Below are 20,349 nucleotides of genomic sequence, written 5' to 3'. Positions count from 1 at the left end.
ATGAAGATGAAATGAATCGGCCGAGTAATTAATGAAGAAGTGTGACGAGTGCGAGAAAAGAGAAGTCTTCTAAGAACCTTAAGCGGAAGAGGGACAACTTAGTTAGCCAAGTTGTGAGACATGATGGCCTGATGAAAACAATAGAAGAAGGACAGGTGGAAGGGAAGAAGGGCAAGGGACGGCTCCGGATGAGTTACATAGGAAGGGTTATAAAGGATGTAAAAGAGAAGAAATACGTCGCTATGAAAAGGATAGAGGATAGGAGAGAGGAATGGAGAGCTGCGTCAATCCAATCTTAGGATGGTTGACTAATGATGGTGATGACTATGCGAACGAAGAATCACGAAATTCGATTGGTCGAGAGGTTGTGACGTGATGTATTGAGACTGACCGCTTTACATGGCTGGGAATGCAGCTGGGAAGCGGAATCCTGTACTAGAATTCCCTACGAGCGTGTTTGTTTTCACAGACTTTCACTCGGCACACGTAACAATTACGCTCACGGATTATCGTCCTTCCGCGGGCGGCGTGTCCACCACGCAACGGTGTCTGTACTGCGAATTTATTTCCTCGTTCCACTTCCCTCTCCCGTTTACTTTCTTCGCTGGGCTCGACCGGCGTTCGATGCGCAAGATGGGAATTTGCGCAGGTTAGTAACACACAGACCTGCTTCCATCTCTCCGCTAGCTGGCACTGGCCCCCTCCCACCTTACAGAAGAGATTCCTTCCTTCGCTTCACTCTCGCTTGACCGGTCTTTTTTTCGTGACGTATTTCTGTCTCAATATGCACCGCGAATATTACATTAGAGGATTCTCAAGTCGGCCTCCAAATGTGTCGTCACCCACCGTGCATTTAAATGGGTTCACAAAAGTCGCCACGCGCGTCGCTGCCGGACAAGTTGTCCCGAGGTTCACGGGGGAAAAAAGTACAATTAGGGGTTTCAACGGAAATTTATACACATGATGACGTTATCTACCAAATTAATAAATTTTCAATGCCATTTCTTGCAACTCCAAGCGTTATACAGCAAAATATTGGGAAAAAAAGCGGATCGCATTATACTCATCACCGCGCCGCGGGTATATTTGAAAACCGATTAAAATGCCACCGAAGAGTCAGGGGAATTCAACCTTCTACGGGATGGAATTGGGCCTCTTCTGTACAGTCTTCTTGACCACGAGTATTACATTAGAAGATTCTCAAGTCCGCCGCTACAATTGTTGTCGCTCCGCGCGCACTAAAATCAGATTTTGAAATCGCTACTCGCGGCGATTCCAGGTATCTATATCCACTTTTAACAAAGGTATGTACGGAATTAAAATGTAACTGAGCCAACAAATCATAAAAACCACACATTTTACGCATGCGAGACGATTTTCAACTAAAAAAAGACCACTTCCACAACGAATAATGGCGAAAGTAACACCAAACGAGATATAGCTGCCTAGTGGCGCCGCTGAATAGAACGCGCGCGGAATGGCAACAGATATTACGCTTAAACGCCATGTTTTTGGGCCTCCATTAATGGTGTCCCCTACACCTAAACCTAAAAAGCCCTAAACCCCCCTTACTCAATACGTACGCCAAGGACCCTATACAGAGGAGGCCTCATTGAAATTTTTCTCTTGCTGCCTTTTTGGGTCTTTATTAATTGGAGTTCAAAAATGTCCGCAATGCCGCTATGATAGCAGGGCGATCCATTTATTATCAATATTTTCAGTATAGTCCAGGGTTATCAAAATGGAATGGTGCCGTTTTGAACATGGTTTCAGTGAAAACGGAATCAATTGCAGTTAATATATTTTTATTTTTTCGAATTTGTCGTCTCAAATAGTTTTTTTACATGATTAATAAATTTCACTATGTACTATTACTTACTTCCAATTCAATAAATAACTTCCTTCGAATTGAGAAATCGATCCCAAAAATTGGCTGTCCCATATCGTCCTACCGGGTTCAAATACAGGCGGCGGCAGATAATTAACCAACATTGTCGGATCCCTACTTGCCGTAGTCCGCAGGCGCGTAATGTTAGGAGTAGTCTAATGTCTTGTGTAGGAACTTGGGGGCGCAGACATTGAAGTGCATTAATTATGTAAAAAAAAACTTTTTGACATGACAAATGCGAAAAAAACGTAAACTGTAGGTAACTCTGTTTTAATTTTAACCATGCTCAAATCCACACAATTCTTTTATGATAATGCTGTATAAAATAACTCGGGCAGAATTGCATTGTAAATGTATCAATTCGAGTGGTGGCCATAAGACGTATTAAAATGCATGCAGGGTGGCAGTTCATTTATTATTGATACGGAGTATTGCTAATTTTTTTCCATACCACCGAAAACAGCACACTTAATTTTCTATCAGGATGTTTAACAAATTAAAAATTACATATGCACGAACATCCATGCCCTTGATAGGGGCAACCTACCCAGGCGGGCCTCGAACCAGCGACTTTTTGTATGGAAGGCGATGACCCGCAGCCTCCGAAGACGTTGGTGTGCCATTTTAATATCCGCACTTTCCCTATCATCTTGATATTATCAGAATTTATAGAGTGGACCATACCGAGTATTTGTCTGGATATACAATTTACAAATTTTACCCTATTATTTTCTCAAATGTAAAACTTTTGCATCTGAGATACAGGCAAACCTTATCAGAGGCGTGTACTCTTGTGTTGCCTAAATTTTTCTAGATATTAGCGTAAGTTTTAAATGAGTAGTATGTCATTAAAAAAGATGGAATACGGCATGTCGAGCTGGATGAATGCGTCATCAGCCTTCTCCCGAAACTTCTTTTCTCCCTCGCATGGAAACGAGGGGATGTTACGTGAAACCGTTTCACAACGTTTCCGCTACACAGTGCCGACAGAGACCTTAGAAAACTCTCCGCTCGGATGATTATCTTCAATACGAAAGACGACATTTTTTTTCAGCATCGTAAAACAATGAACTTCAGGATTATTGGCGCTCCCGTCGGAGTCGTAAACGTGTATGCTCAGGCTTTAGGTTTCTAATACCTAAAAACGGCATTGAGGATTCCTGAGAGCATGACTTTTCAACGTGCATACTAATTTTTTTCTTCCGTCTAATTATGGCAAATTGAAGCAGTAAAAATTTATCAAGGAGCATGTTTTCCTGTTGAAGATAAAAAATATGAACATCTCAGATTTACGGCATCTGGCGTAACTTGAACGTTTCGTAACGGTGCTCGATTTAAAGAGCATGCCAATCGAGTGTTACCTGTCGGCTTTTTGCATGCCTCGGAAAAATGTTGATTACTTTTTTCCGTTAGCTGCGTTTTTGTTGAGTGCTAAAGAAGAGGGTTCGATTCGTTCTAAATATTTCGAGGTATGTTATATTGACTCTGAACCTGACAGTGCGAATTCTCTCTGGTAATTATTTAATGCTTTCGAATCCATATGAAAAAGACTTTTATATTTTTTTACGCTTTCACCTCGCTCATTTCATCTGTCATTTGACCGTCATTTTCTCATCGTTAATTCTGCTGATTCATTCCCCATTTTTCATTTGGCAACCGTCAATCTCTTTCCATAATTAATTCGAAGAGATCAGTCTGTCTGCCGATTTATTTCTGGCATTCTCATCGAAATATTTAAAGGAAAGTGATAAATGAATGATTGTACTGTAAGCTCTTAACGTTGCGATTATTTACTTTCCTGCTGCACATTATATACTGGATACTTCTATCGGATGCTAAAATGAAACCATAAGTGCGGTCATCCGTAGAATGCAGTGACGAAGATATTCCTCGGTATTGGTCGTTTCAAGGTGACTAGTTAGAGACTAATAAACCGGCTACTTCAGCGCATGGCTCCAAGTATCTGCGGTTTTCCTCTTTGTGGTTAATAAGCCATTAGTGAACGTTTCCTTGCCTCACGTAAGAATGGTCGAGTTGACTATTTGGTTGAATCTCCTTGAAACAAATGCAACTATACCCCCAAATTTTTTGTTAATTATGAGATGAGAGCTTGTAATCTCATTTCCTTTCATATGTCTTATAACATACAGTCGTATAGTATACCAGGGTGCTTAAATCGCATTTTAAGTATAATTAGTAGTTCAAGTTATAATATGGATTTATAGGTTTTCTTCATACATTTGGAGTACGTTATCAAAATATTCTAAAGTTGACCATTTTTCAGCTCCTGTTGAGTATATTTTACTCCATTAATTATTTTTTTAAATTAATTTTAAAATGTCCTCCAAATTATCACCCAATCTCTTAAAATTAATTACTTGTATACAACTTGGATTACTTGTACTTATCCATTGCATTTTTTTTTAATATTTAGAAATCTAGCAACGTGAATTCTTCATAAGACTTTTAGGACTTGTGATAGCACAGCATATCTTAGAAGTACGAGACTCAAAGTTCAATCGAAACTGTTCTGGATATATTTAATTTTGCCTAGTTTTGTTTTTTTTTTTGACTCAAGATAGATTCATACCATCTCTTGTTCTTCTTAAGGCTCAACCAGATTTTCCGTCTAGCTTTCATGAACCGGAATGTCGATCAGCTCGATTCCTTAAATATTTTTAATGAATTAAAGTCGAGTATACTCAGACGGGGAGTATCGTGACCACGCTTTCATCTTTTGAGTTAGAGGGTACTCAGCGTGTCACGGTCTTTGCCGCAATAGCATTTCGTCATCACGTACACCGCTGCAGACTGTGTATTCCCAAGACCCTCGTGATGTGTCTTCGGACGAATTTCACTTCCGCCGGCTATCAATGAAGCCTAATGCCCAACCCAATCTGATACGTTAATTCTACTCTTTTAATCTGTTCAATATCTTTGAATTTAAAATCTCCTTTGAATCAGCCTTCTCAATATTAATTACAAGCTTATCTGGGACTCACACACTTCACCTTAGATTCGTTCGCTAGCGTTTTTATTATTTTATTATTACTATACCACCAAACCAACTATATTTGCTTTTTATACAGGGGTTTTTAACCCAACAATCAAATGCATATGAACATCCATGCACAGAATAGGGGCAACCTACCCAGGTGAGACTCGAATCCGCGACCTCTTTTTCAGCGGGCGAGGAATTTACCCCGCTGCTACCGAGGCCGGCAACGTAAACAATGATTGCATATCTTCTTTTGTTCATATGGTGAAATTTCTTCGAAATAATTTTAGTAAAACTCGGCCCAAACTCTCACCTAAAATTCAATTTCAAAAGCTACCCTTCAAATTTCCAACGGCGCAATCTACGCCATGAAATGAGCCCATTCGAGCAACCTTAATCAGTTGTTTCATTTTTTGTGCCTCACATTTAACATATATCTCAAATACTTTCCTCAAGTCAATATTCTTAAATATTTTTCAACAATAAAATGTGTCGTAACAGAACACTGTGCTTCAAAGTTATGGAACAAATTTTGTGGAGTGATTCATTTTATTCACTTTTGAATTATCAAGGCTGTTAACCAAGCCGCCAGACAACGCTGCACCAGGCACATACTGTTATTGTCTTCAACCAAACCTTAAATTAGACTTTACAGCCCTATTCAAAGGTATGCATGCTATACGCACATCAGCACAAATTTCTCCAAGATATTGGCCAATTTAAGCTTTATTTCTTACAGATATCTTATCAATGCACGAATCAATGAGGATAATTCGTGAATCATTATTAATCAACCATAATAGATCCTTTCTTTGCAGATCTCAAAACTATGTTTTAGGGTTTCACAAATCGGTTATTTCCCTGGCCACAAACCTGCGAATATTTTGGATAGATTTCAGCCGAGTGTCTTCGCTCGGAGAGTTTTCTGATAACGCTTTCATCTTTGAGCTAGGAGACACTTATCAGATCCAGGAATCACCTTTTTGAGTCGCAATTGCATTTCCTCATCATCGCATTCGCTCCAGACTGCGTGTAGCGTCGCGATGTGACCCCGTACGAGTCCAACTTACACCGGTTATTATTCTTCTACCGTGTTTTATCTCTCTCTCTCGATGAAGACCGAACGACGTTTCTGGAACCGTCATGAAACATCTTCCCTCGCTAAGCATTCACATAAACCTGCGTGTTCCCACCTGGATAATCGGGACCCAGAACAACCAATCGCTCCAGTGCGTGTCCCGTTCTCTCGTTGAGACCCAAGCTAGCTCGCGCACGCGTGAGGTCCCGTTTCTTTCCGTGATTACACTTCCAATTCCGAAAATAATAAAACGTGCCCCGACTTACGCAATCCGGGAAACTCTCTCTTTCTACCGCGTTCGGTTCGTTACGGGAGTCAAGGTCGACGATCGCACGTATCTTTGCGCCTCTTTCGCAGCGTTTTCTCTTTTTTCACGTGCGCAGGTAGCTGACCTATCGCACAGCTGAGGCCATCTCCGCCCGCGGCGAAATAAAACGACGGCGCATCGGGAGGAGAAGGAGGTCCCGTCTCCGGTGACAAATCTTCCGACGGAAGGATCTCGTGGATCCATCTCCCGTGCAGTCAAGGATGGAGGCCTATTCTCCGTGCTAATTTGTAGCGCTTCTTCCTCGAGTTTCAAGGTAGGAGTCGTATTGCGTCCGTATTGCACACAGTCCGGCCTCCGTGAATGCTTCGCTGTTCCTTGAGCATCTAGGGGCTCGCAATGAAGGACGAAAACTATTGGTCACCGCACCCACGCTGGGCATTGAGTGTGATTTTCAGATGTGCGCGAAAGATGAGATTCCGCAAGAAAAATAATTTGGTTAATATCCCGCAGGTTATATTAGGCTCGGTCAAGACACTGGTAGTGCACCTGACTGGCAGTCGCAAAAACCAGGTGCGAATACCAGGTTAAGTAAATTTATTTTATTTATTTATTTATGTCAAGGATTTATTATTTATTATATTATGAATTAAGGGTGGGCGCCTCGCCCCCCGATAATTTGTAGCGCTTTTCTGAGGTGCGAATACAAGGTTAAGTATATCTATTTTACTTATTTATTCCTTTCCAGGATGTATTATATATTATACTATGAATTAAGGCTGGGGGCCTCGCTCCGTACTATTTTGTAACGCTTCTCCCTCTAGTTTCAAGGTAGGAGACGTGTTGCCTTAGTCCAGCCCTTCGTGAATGCTTTACTGCTCCTTGAGCATTTAGAGACCCGTGGTGAAGGACAAAAATTATTGGGCAGCGCGACCACGCTGGGTATTGTGTGTGTGTGTGTGTGTGTTTCGTATGTGCGCCAAGGATGAATTTCGGTAGGAAAATTCATTTGGCTAAGCGGGAATTGGAATACGAATAGCCCGCAGGCTTGGTCGTTTGATTGGTAGTATAACTTACTGGCAATCGTAAGACCCAGGTGTGAATCCCAGGTTAAGTAAATTTCTTTTATTCATTTACAGCGGGGTTTTCATAACATATACCAAATAATCGCATACGAACATTCAGTGGCGTAACTAGAAATATGCTTTGGGGGGATGGGGAGCCTGGGAGGGTGACCCCCCCCCCCCCCCCTTAGGGAAACTTTTTAAAATATGACATGCCTGGAAGTACATTTTACATCATTTTGTCACTTAAAATTTAACTAAAAACAGATGCAGTTTTTATGTTTCAAAACTAGACAATAGCGTTAAATACTTTTTTTTATATCTCTAAGGCTTAGGGGGGGATCTATTCCCCCCATACCCCCGCAGCTACGCCACTGCGAACATCCATCCACAAGCATTCCACGTGTTTTTTTTTTGCTGAACCAGGTTTTGAGGCAGAAGTTGTCATTTCCAAGGATATTCAATGAGGCATTGAAAATAAAATGAGGTACTATGAAACCTCCAACCTTTTTTCTCTAAATGTGAATAATAATAGCTCAAAATTATTAGATAACGCCGGAAACAAGGTGCTTGTTTTCAGGCGCTTGTAACCTATGTTTTTGCGAAGGCACCCTAAGCTAAGATAACTTTTTATCAGTCAAACAAGAGAGAACTGCGATATATAATCGGTAAATCAATCACAATTTTTCCTTTTGGGTACCTGTATTCCACTAAAAATGAACTTTCTTGTTCATATTGTATTATTGACATAAGTTGGAACGAAAAATGTTTGTTTTCATTCGTTATTTATTTGTATCTGATCCGTTGTGCTTGAGTTGATTTATTACGTCTATAATGGAGAAGGAATCCTTATAGCTGCGTTGATTATTGGCGATTGAGCTTCCGTTTTCCAACAACCAATATTCATGGGCTAAAGTAAACCGTTTGTCATGCTGGAACATAGTCAATAATTCTCTTTGAATACAAAAGTGTTTCCGTGAAAAAAAACGCGAGTCACTGCGGTAAGTGCTATTCAAGGAGTAAAAGTCGCCGCCACATGGGCAGATCCATCATTAAGTGTTTGATTGCGCTTACTTGAGGGAGTGGATTTCCATTCACAGCAGCGATGTTTGAAAAGGACGTCCTTAACATTGCTGAATACACCAATAGAGATGAAGTCAGTTAGCGATTGGTGGACGGAGATCAGGTTTTCATCGTGGCTAATTATGTATAATTGATTGCAATAAATTCATGTAATCATCCAGGGCTTGATCTTAACCATTTAAGTTATTTTTATTATGTAACTGGACGACATTTGTTCGACGATTGAGATAGAAATCGAGAGCAGTTATTAGATCGATCGTAATATATCCAACAGCTGTCATTCATTTACTGGCAATAATTGTCACTACTTATCGTTGAAATTTATATCGTTCGTTTATTAAGAATTCATTCATAATTGCTATTCTGTCTTCCAGATGCTCACCTCTTTATATAATATCAAATCTGTGGAATGGGGAAGATATCATTAAAGCCTCTTAATTCTTTCATGATTTTACACGCTGATGTGTCTGATCATTCTCTTCATGAACTTCAGCCCTTTTATCCCGTGGTATTCCATCTTCTCTCCTAATATTTTTTAAAAGTTATTATCCTAGTCTCTGTTCATCCCCTTTACGTCAAGGGCTGCTCTCGCATGCGACCAACTCATTTCCAAATAGGGGTGGAATGTTGTGAAATCTCTATCATCGTTTAAATCTGAACTCTTCTTGGGATAGGAAGTCAACATAATGGATTCAATTCTCTATTTCCTTCTCAAGGTATTCCTTTGCAATGGTAGGATGTTTGCCTTTTTATTCTCGCCGCTTATTCAATCAGTGGAATCTTCATGAATACTTGAATATACATATGTTCACTCACTTTCATTTTTATTTTCCACACGTGAATTTTTCATGGCAATGCCTTTTCCATTGCTTCCTATCTTCCTTTTTTTCGAAACATACGTCTGAGTGGAAATTTTTCATCCCCCAAATATATTCTATTCTCGCATTAAAATATTATCTCGAAACGGTTTTTAATTATCTAATTCCTCTAAGATTCTAAGATAACAATAGGGTAGTTTCCTTCATCAAAGACAACGAAAGGCGTTGATTGCGATTCGTTACTCAACATCAGTGTATTCCTAATATACAAATTTTTTGGTTTTAGAAATCCCAGTTTAGAGGAATGGCAATGTTCAATTTTAACTGCATTTGAAAAAGGCCAGATTGGCGCCCATGCGAAGATACTCCACGCGACCTCATAGGGACCTAGATTCTATACGAGTAGTCAGGAGTTTTACATCGTCTGAGATTACCAATGCTTGCATGTGGCACAGAGCTCAGGGAAACATTTCTTAACTTTTAGCATCGTATCGGCGCTCATAGCCTCGCATCAAGGTGGCCTCATACGGCGGCAGCTGGAACCAGAATGACGTCAAATGGGCTTTTCGCAAAATTCATAATAATATTCAAATTCATAGCCGTCACGTTTTAGCGCGCTTAAAAATTTTCACTTTTCATTCAATCGCGAAAAATATATATCGTCATTTAAAAATCTAAAAGCGTGAAATACGTATTTCACGCTTGAAATACGTATCTTTCGATTTAAGCTATTAAAAAAATAGGAAACTACCCTATTATAGGTGTTCGCTATATATAATCAACGCTTTTTATAGGTAAGACACAGTTTTTAGATATTAACGAACATTGATCCTGTCATCAATGTCATCGAAATCTTTCATGATAGAGCTTGCGTAATCGAATAGGAAATCCAGGTCATTTCGCCATCTCGACTTGATACATATTTATGTAGTTTGAAATTCGCATTAGATTGGTGAAGGGGCTATGATATTTGCGTACCACGAGGATGGCTTAGGTTCTTATTTCATTGATGAAAGAAGCTTTTTTTCCTAATAATTCCACCTCTACTGCAGTACTTATAGGAGGAAACTTCATTGTAGTTCCTGTCGAACGGAAAGGACGATGAACGGTGATTCCCTAGCCATCTTTAGGTATAGGAAGCAAATACTGGCGCTAGATAATTAAATACTTCTTCCCGCCACCCTGCAGGAATTGCATACGATCGGGGCTTATTTCATTAAGCCGCCATAGCGTATAATGCGAGAGGAGCTAATTTTTTTGTGCTGATATCACATGTCAAGGAAACAATGTCTTTTTCAGGCTTCATCTGCAGTTTCTTTCTTATAAAGCACGAAAAGCTCAGGTTAATGGATCCCAAGGTGCGCCAAGTCGCAGTTAACGATGAATTAATATTACTATTTGGCGAGAGTCCAATTTTAGAAATATTGTTTCATCTTGAAAAACTTTTTTGATACCTACCCTTTTGCCAGTTTGCGTTCACCGTTCTCCTGTTAGAGGTAAACGTATCAGTGCTCCGTGCATCTAATGTCGGTAGGACGAACCTCTACTTACCATACTTCGTATTCGGTCGAATTTGGGTTGAAATTAAACCGATCTAAAATGAATCACGTGGTCCCTCTGGTGCGAAACATTATCTGCGTTCCGTTTCGTCCAAGAGTTTTAGTTTAGTTTCGACCCGAAGTAGTTTTGACTCCGATTTCGTTTCGATCCTGACTTTAGCTCCCCAGGCTTAAATCAATTTCGCTACCCGGGAACGAAACCAGTGGCGTAGACTCCATGGGGCTTGAGGGGGCCCGAGCCCCCAATAAATTCTTTATGGGGGGTGAGGTAAAAATGTGTCAGGCTTGCAGATTTTCTCAAGAGTCTTCAGTTATAAAGATTCGATTTTTCAGGGTTCTAATTTTGAACATATAACTCTCTTAAATGCTTTAAAACTCACTATTTATAATTATTTTTTCACTTATCTTGACCTCGTTTAATTCATGTTAAAATATTTCTTGGAGTGTAGGTCAACGTATGTTATGCAAAAAAGTTATAGCCAACGTTTCTGTTTATTTTAAATCATCATGAGGGCTTAACGTTTTACATATTTATTGATATTATGTAAATAAATATGTACAATAAAAAATATAAATACGTACATAATATCATTAAATATGTACAAAGTTAAGCAGCGATGATGGTTTAAAATATACAGAAACGTTGGCTATAACTTTTTTGCATAACATACGTTGACCTACACTCACTACTTATAAAATTTCACGTGGCAAGACCCTTGGTATGGGCCTCCCAATATTTTTTATAAGTCGGCACCCCTGAAATAAACTATTGAAAATTTTGTATGATGTTAGGCACGATGTGGTGGAAGTTCGTAATATTGTTGAAATGACACATTGCAATATTTCCACTTATAGATTTATTTTACACTACGCGTTTCGTCGTTACAGCGACATTTTCAAGTGTGAAAAAAGTCTTAAAGATTTTCCTTATATATCACGGTGCTTGAAGGGGGGGAGTAAGATGGAGAATGGGGTTTGGGTGACGAGAAGTGAGCATATTGAGGGCTGTGGGGGGGGGGGGGGGGTTGGATATATAAGGAAAATCTTTAAGACTTTTTTCACACTTGAAAATGTCGCTGTAACGACGAAACGCGTAGTGTAAAATAAATCTATAAGTGGAAATATTGCAATGTGTCATTTCAAAAATATTGAAAATTTACTGGTTTTGACTTTCGTTTAGTTTCACTTGCCATCCCTGCTTGTAAGGGATTGTGATTGGGCCACCTCCATGCAGTCCCCTTTTAGTTCACATTTTGGAGCGGAGAGGTCGGGTCTTCTGTCGAACCGTTCTCCATTACGCTGTCCTCTTTGCCCCTTCCTCCACTCCCACGCGTTCCTTCATTCCCGCCACTCTCTCCCCGAGCCCGATAGCAAGATAGCGCTCACAGTAAACAAACACTGTGCTTTCGAACCAGCAGGAGCCTTGAAACCTTTCCGTGCGGAAAACTCCCCATCATGTCGCTCCCGCTGCATTCCGGGACGAGTGAGATAAACCAAGCCTCACGGTGGGCTGCCTGAGTAGCCCGCTAGTGCATGAGTGGCGATCACCTTGGAAAGCGTTGATATTAAGAAGACATCACTCCCACAAAACCGACCTTATTTTCAAAACGCTGCATGAAACAAGTGAATTTGTAAGCAGTCACGTGAACGGGTGCCAAGTTTAACACACCAGAGATGAAGTTCGCCTTTAAAAAATATTTGAATTAGCCGCCAAGCCAAGCGGAACTTTCTTATATACATGCGCTTGAACTCCCAGCCAATCAGCTGTTTTCTCAGCGTTGCGGGAACAGGGTTGATTCTTTTTCTACATTTGACTTTTTTTCTTGAAGTTTCTGTCCAGGCGTTGCAAGGGTTTGGTGGGGAAGGGAATGTGGGAAGGGATTAGGGCACATATAGTGGTTCTATGTTTTGGGTTTACAGTAATAGCGTAGTCCCAAAGATTCATTAATAATTTATTGTTTGTTTTTTCTAAGGAATATTGGAATTTAAACAGAGCGGCCTTCAGAGAAGTTAAAATGGGAGTGGTTTTTAGATCATTACGGATTTTTTTGTCGCTAATAAACCAGGGGGCACCTAATATTTTTCTAAATAATTTATTTTGGCCAGTTTAGATACGTTTAAGATGAGTCGCGGCAGCGTACAACCATGCTGGCGAGGCGTAAGTCAACAGTGGTTTTATTGATGAATTATAAAGAAGTAATTTGGTTTTCAGACCCAATGGAGATGTAGATTTCATCAGTGGATATAGTGCGGCGTAAATTACCTGAGATTTCATTTGAAAATACCTTCTTAACAACAAAGTGAAATTAAAAACGGAGCAAGTATCATCATGAAAGAATGTAGCAGCTTTGGTAATTCATTGGAAAATAGAAGGTGTACAGGGGCAGAGGTTTTTCAGAGGTTGCCCAATCCCGGCTTGAGGAGGGCACTTCAAGTGTAACACTTCGCGCAGTGGTCCCCTTGCCGCCTTTCGGCTGATGCCGACGCGGCGCCGCGGCGGGACTAAGCGAGGAAAGGATATGATATCCGTGCATAAAGACGACGGAATGCCTGTTCAATGACATAAGTCACTTGAATACATATTTTATGAATAATGATAACCTTGATTTTTGCATATTATACTATAAATGGCTAAATTCAACGTACATCTTGGCGCAGATAACAGTTTCTTGCTAAATTGGTGACTGGCAATTCTACGATTAGGAGGTCATTGGGAGGTTTCTCAGCAGAGTTATGGGCTAAAACCTTTGAAAAGATTTTTCCAGAATTTCGGATTTCCCTCAAGCATCATGGGCAGGCTGCGGTCGAGGGGTTTAGGGAAGGTCATGCACGTGCAGCGACAGGCGCCCGCGCCGGCTGGTTGAGGATTTGCGACCCTCCGTACTTACTGGCCCGACAATGCTGGTTACGCATATCCTATCGCTTGGACATAAAGCAGTGGAAGGTGAGTGTATTTTAAAGCTACGTGAAGCTTTTATTGCTTGTAATACATTGTGATTGTAATGTGTCTGTCCGTGTATTTTAATTTTGATTTCATTTTGAAACTTCATATTTAAGGCAAAGGTTAGTGATGGGAGTAAACAGAAAATGCAGGCTAGGAGAGAAAGGATTCAGAGGTTATTCAAAAAGAAAATGGGCCTGATAATAGATGTACCAAAACCAGGATACGACACCACAAACGATGGTAACACAGCTAGACGCTTCTTTTCGAACCCAAAATTATCAGCAAAAATTACCGGTAAGAGAGTTTGACGACTGTTACAAAATTTAAAAATCTTCGCTGCTGAAATTAAGAGAGATGTTTTAGTCAATTAAATATTATTCAGGACTCCATGAACAACTGATTTCAGGGCTTTTAAATATTTTGAAAGCAATCTCAAGCTGTCGAGCACTCAAACTCAGTGAGTTCAGAAAATACTGTCTAGCGACAGCAAAATTGTATGTGAAAAAATACCCTTGGTATTATATGCCGCCAACGGTGCACAAGCTTTTAATTCATGGTGCAGATATATCCAAGGAAGCTATTCTACCCATCGGGCAGCTTTCAGAAGATGCCTTGGAATCGAGAAATAAAGATATTAGGAAATTCCGGCAACACAATACGCGGAAGATATCAAGAGAGGCGACTAATGAAGATTTATTTCGGAGGTTGCTGCTCACCTCTGATCCCTTGATATCTTCGATTTCATTTCGCAATAGTAAATTGAAGGAAGATTTAGATCCAGAAGTGAAAAAACTTATTGACTACGGGAATGATGAATATGAAGATGAGAGTGATGACGAGTCATCAGAGGATGAGTGACCACTTTTATTTTATGTATTAATTGATTAAAAATATCGATTCAAGTTTTTGACAATGAAATTATTGGCTAATATTTCTTCAATATTGAAATTATAAATTATCATGGTCTCTGTCACTGGCTTAAATTTATGTTGCATTGCACTCAACTGCTAATTATATGCGGTGCCTTTATGGTATGTACCCTTTTATGACGGTTTTACCCTTGAGCCTTCGCGCGGAGGCCGCGTGCAGACGGTAATAAACCTAACGGTTCGCGCGCTCCCCAAGCCCTTTTCACTCGTCGGCTGCCCATTTGTGTACCCAAATTTGTTCTTTTACTTTGAAAACGTGCAAATATTTCCAATATAGAAATTTAGTTTTCCCGAAATAAGCCGTCTATGCGATTGGCTCGCTCATTTCTAGCCGAGTCAGTCTCCTTTCAGTATTCCTAGTCGAATTGCCGAATGACGTTCACAGAGTAGTTGCTCAGTTATGGATACAACGAAAGTGACTAGTCAAGATTTACATAATGTGGTCTTGGCAAATAGAGAGGGGACTATTCACAAAATTTTAATATATGGAGCGGGAATTGTGAAACATGACATTCTTCCTATTGGACAGCTTTCCGAGGAGACAATGGGAGCCCGACACGAGGAAGTTAGAAGATCAGAACATATCGGGAAAAACATACCAGAAAAAGTTTGTTTTTGGACTCAAAATTTACCTTATGCACAACTATTTGACAGCTTCAACGGCAGAAAAATTCTATTTTTCCCTTGATATTTCCATAGCAGAAGGTAGGCATGCCCCTGTAGAGTTTGCTTCCCGCATCACATTCGCCTATTTTAATTGTTATCGCCCTTCTAAACAATATTGTGGCCTACATAATCCTAAATAAGTTCAATTGTATTTTTACAATACACAATTTGTAAAAAGTTTCGTTAATTTACCAATTCTTTAGACTCTAGCGACTTTTGGCCAGCTTTTTTCGATTCTAGCCCACTGTGCGCCGGGTAGCTCTCTACTAAGGGCGCACACATTGAAATTTATTAATTATGAAAAAAAACAGTTGGAGACGACAGATTCGAAAAATAATAAGCATAAACTGTAATGAATTCTGTTTTCATTTTAAACCATGTTATAAAAGCGCACCACAGTTTTATGATAACCCTGTATTTAGATTACGAAACATTTACTTATTATCAGTTTGAAGATTAAAGAGCCCGCTTTGGCATGGGCGTACCCAGCGAGGGGCAGGAGGGGGCAGCTGCCCCCCCTAGAAGCAAAAATCGCAAATGTCTTTAAGGAAAATAATATTTTTTCAAGCAGATGCTTATAAACTACCAAAGAGCTGTTACAGTTTCCATAAAATGTTTATTACATTCACCTTTTCCATACTTAAATCTTACCTACAAATTGAACAACCATTAATTGTCCCCCCCTAGTTATAGTCCTGGGTACGCCCTTGCGCTTTCGTAAAAATATTTCAAAATATTAGTTATAGGACAGGTAAAAACTGTTCTGGTTTCAGTGGTTGCCGAGTATATATTTTGGAGATTAAGAAAATGTCATTGAAAATTTTGGATTTCGAGTAGTTGTTCCGAAAAGATGATAAAATGAATGCAGAAAAAATGGAAGGTGGATGCATTGAGTAACACTCTTCCAGTTTTGTGTTATCAGCTCGTATGTTGGTTCGGAGTATAAATACGTGAGGAATCCAAGTTTCTAATGATATTCAGAGAGTTAATTTCTTAGCATCAGTTGCTCTTCGAGCGGAAGATTCTATGCTGAGAAAAAATCAATTCACCTTCCCAACATTTCACTTCAACTGCCACTTTTACAACGAGGCCTATGGTCACTTTATACGTAAGTAAATATTGTTTGATTAACACTCATGCCAGTATTTTAAACAATTGTATCCATTTAGCGTGTTACGTAGACGATTTTATAAGTTCTTCGTCTTGTTCTGATCTGGAGGTGTGCACCGCGCTGCCAACAACGAAAAATTGTCCACTCTACGGGGCTGATGAAGATTATGCTGAAAATAAGATCATGAATTTCCCAGAGAGTACTAAGTACTGAGATTCATACACAGTGCTGTAGTTAGGCCGGTACGGCGTACCCCCTAAAATCCAAACTCGTTATAAGCGTACCGGTTAAAGTACCTTTCTAAATCTGTAAAAAAAATAGCCTTACTGTAAATTGTCCAATGGATTTCAAAAAGAAAAATCGGAAATGATTATTTACTTGTTCAGAGTTATCTCGTGGCACAACTTGGAACTAATATAAGAGTTGGAGTTTGACATTTCAGTCGCGCACGAATATATAACACATATTCAGCTGTTGGAAATTTTGTTGAGTACCGCCTAATTTTATTTCCCCAATTACAGTACTTCACGATATTTAATCGTAGTATTGCACTTCTCAATTCGTAATACTCAATTTTTATCGTTATCGACCAATTTGCGCCGTAGAGATCACCGCCTACTTCGAAATAGCCCCTGTAATAGGAGATCACTTCATTATATATTTTTATAATTCTTCCATCAAGAAACATTCCAATTATTCCTCTAAATGAGACGGCATAGCATAAAAATATGGCTGTTACCCAACAAAATTTATTTTGATGAGCCTCGGGTAAAATAGCGTCAACGCCTTTCAACTGCTTCCAATTATTATATTAATGTACTTAAGATAATAGCCTCTGTGCTAATAAGTGTCATTATCAAATCGATTTTATTTCCTTAATTCTATGGTTTTAAATTAACAATACGAACTTCAGTGTTGATGTTCTAAAGTTATGACATTCATTGCGCCCGTTTCTGGCTCAGGGAATATCTCACGAGTCATTTTACACGAGCAGTTTTATTATTTGAACGCGTATGCTGAAATACCCAGTAAATATGTCATAGAGTATTATATTTAATTCCGCAAACGAATGAGAAAACGAAATAGCCACTGCTCCGATTTTTTCTCATATTCGTCGGGCAGCACAATTACCTAACAAAATGCATTTTGATGAGCCTCGGGTAAAATCACTTTAATCATGCTTTCAATTATTAGATCATTGTATTTAAGCTAATAAAAATCCATATTTTAATGCTATGTCATCTGTTTTAGAGGAATGATTGGAATGTTTCTCGATGGAAGAATTATACACACGATCTCCCACCACAAATCTACACATATTTACTTTGATGAGTGCCTTTCGGATATTTCACGAGTTATCTATCACGAGATAAAACAAAGTAGACTCTCTTTGTCTAAAATTATTTGCATTGGTGAATATAAAATGCTTGGCTCTTGATAATTTTCTATGGCTGGTGGTAATTTTGGGAACTTGATGTTTTGTTGGTTTCCCAACGGTGGTGTATCAAGGATTTGGTGTCACTATAAAACCATATACTGCGCTTAAAGTTTGTAACCTACAGTTTATTTAAACCTTTTAATGTATATTCTCCTTATGTTCAAATAGTCTGATGCTTAAAGTAGTAGTTAAGACTCAAAACAACTGCCGTATCTCATTAGTTAATATAGAAGTTGACTGTCTCGACCCTCGCTACATACATGTACAATTTAGGGTGAGGAAATTACTGTTTGAGGAAATTGGGAAATATGTCTGGAGGAAATCTCTAAAAGACGTTGAAATTGTATATAAACCCATGAGAATGGGATAAAGTGGTTAAGAAAGAGCTCGCGCTTTACCGACAGAATTGGTGGATACAGTTATTTCGCTTCTCCAGCCTTGTGAGAGAATCCATCAAAGCCTGATGGATTTTCTCTCATGCAATACCACGATGGAATCTCTAAAGCGTCTGGAAACCCCAGAGAATTTAATTTTTATTTGTCTATTTATATTCTTGAGAATTTAATTTTTATTTGTCTATTTATATTCTTGCATCAAATACAAAACCATTCGAGAAGACTTTTTACGTCAGATCTATAAAGAAAGGGTTAAATAATTAAGTTAACAAAAAAGAAACACTCATTAAATAAACTCAGAAATAACGTATCATTTATACCTCATGACCGCTTCACCCGCTCTTAGAGGGAGGGGAAAAAGTAGAGGGATCTGAGGAGGTAGTCTACTCATGGCGGTGGTAAATGATGAAATTGATGATGCTATATCAACAGAAGGAGCTTCGACGGAATTAAAGGTAAGAGATTGCCGGTAGGTAAAAGGATCTGCGAATCACAGATAAACTGTGGTGAGGTACATTGAAAACAGATGATTGTCGTGTTTTACGGGAAGGGACATGGACGGAGAATAATGGGAGATGGTCCTTAGACCCGAAGTTTATCAAGGAGATGGTTAAATCGGAAATAGTCGACACCGTTATTGCACATTCTCTAGTTTCCGGAACCTTCCTTCCGTGTCCATCTGCTTACGTTTACCTTCGGATGCCGCTGCAGCCATGGAAGAGCGCTTTATGAAAAAGGAAGCGATTTAATATCTGGAACACTGCTAGCCGTAACCTCTGCATGTGCGGGACTTTGGCACCTGTTCAAGGGTGCACCGTGACCAAGTCCGATTTGGACGCTAAAGGTCGGTTATAACTTTATAAAAGAGGCCTCCCAGTGATTAGATGCTCAGTATTTCTCATACCTTCATCACCCCGAGATCACACGACTTACGGCTTACACTGCTCCTGGGGGAACAAGTGGGCGAAGTGTCCGTTCTAGTGTTCATAATGGAAGACAATTGGAAGAAAGTGGTGGCTTCGTGCAAACGGTAGTGTTAGCATCATTGATGGAATTTAGGAATTTTTTAGCGAAGTTTAGGAATAGTTAAGTGTAGTCCGGCTACGGAAGTGAAGGAGAAAGTTGGCGCCAGGAGGCGATGACTATCAAACTTGATAGCTGCAGAGTGCTACCTGACACATATATTAGTTCTGAAATCGAAAGTTGGTGAGTGTGTTATCTCTCTAAGCATATGTTGCCCTGTGTATGCTTCATCTCTTCCACGCAACATATCGAATTATTGAAGAACAAGTGCAAACCAATAAAGTGACAATTTAGGAAATAGTGACTGTATTCCCGGTGAAAATATTTTTTGTAACCTCAAGTTGATGGAGGCGAATACCTTCACATTAGGGTAAGTTCTCAAATCATGATCAATACTTTAAGTTGGGTAGTTACTAATTGCAAAGAGAATTTATATCAAAGTATATACAGGGTTAACATAACATAATGGTGTGATTTTGAAAACGGTTCAAATGAAAACATAATTACTTAAAAATTTTTATATTCAGACAGCTCTTGATAATAATGCGTAAGCATTAGAACCGGTCGAGACAGAAAAAAGTGTGGAAAATACCACTGCTGTTTCATGGACGCCGTCGCGCGCCGCATACCACTAAAAATGCAGCCGGGTGCCGCGCCGCATCCATCCAAGTTTTACCGTCGAGGTAAACATCGCCCGCAGGCTTCTAAGCACGAAAATATTACATTAGAGGTTTATCAAGTCCGCCGCTAGAGTTTTCGCTCCGCACGATCAGATCAAATTGCAAAATCGCACCAGCGGCGCTGCTAGCCATTGATATCCACTTTTCACGAGGAAATACACGGCAGTAATGCGTATCTGAGTCAATAAATAATATAAATCACACATTTAACGCATGCGGGACGATTGAAAAACTAAAAAAGACCAATTCCACTACGGTTAATGGCGAAAGTCACTCTGAACGAGATACTGCTGCCTTGTCGCGCCGCCGAATGAAATGCGCGCGAAATGCCAACTAAGATTACGCCTAAGCGCCATGTTCTTGGGGCTCCTTTAATGGAGTCCCCTTGCTTCTGAGGGTGAGAGCCAATC

The 20,349-nt window shown here is 39.7% G+C and overlaps 1 protein-coding gene across 5 annotated transcripts in view; it reads left to right on the top strand.

Moving 5' to 3' along the window:
* LOC124163273 (laccase-12-like) overlaps positions 1 to 20,349 on the top strand; it is a 113,679-nt gene that overhangs the window by 9,584 nt on the left and 83,746 nt on the right. For 2 of the 5 annotated variants that reach the window (XM_046540067.1, XM_046540066.1), the window contains exon 1: positions 5,992 to 6,545. The exons of 2 other annotated variants lie outside the window; for them this stretch is intronic. Coding sequence is in view for 1 of the 3 variants with exons in the window: in XM_046540065.1 (XP_046396021.1) it covers positions 16,319 to 16,400 (82 nt within the window). In the remaining 2 variants the exon portion in view is untranslated. Of the gene's footprint in view, positions 1 to 5,991; positions 6,546 to 16,286; positions 16,401 to 20,349 lie in introns of those variants that run through there. One more of the 5 variants, XM_046540065.1, reaches the window with a different exon arrangement.

The sequence above is a fragment of the Ischnura elegans genome, chromosome 8 (assembly GCF_921293095.1).
Source record: "Ischnura elegans chromosome 8, ioIscEleg1.1, whole genome shotgun sequence".
Lineage (NCBI taxonomy): Eukaryota > Metazoa > Arthropoda > Insecta > Odonata > Coenagrionidae > Ischnura > Ischnura elegans.
This window is presented reverse-complemented; position numbering and strand designations above follow the sequence as displayed.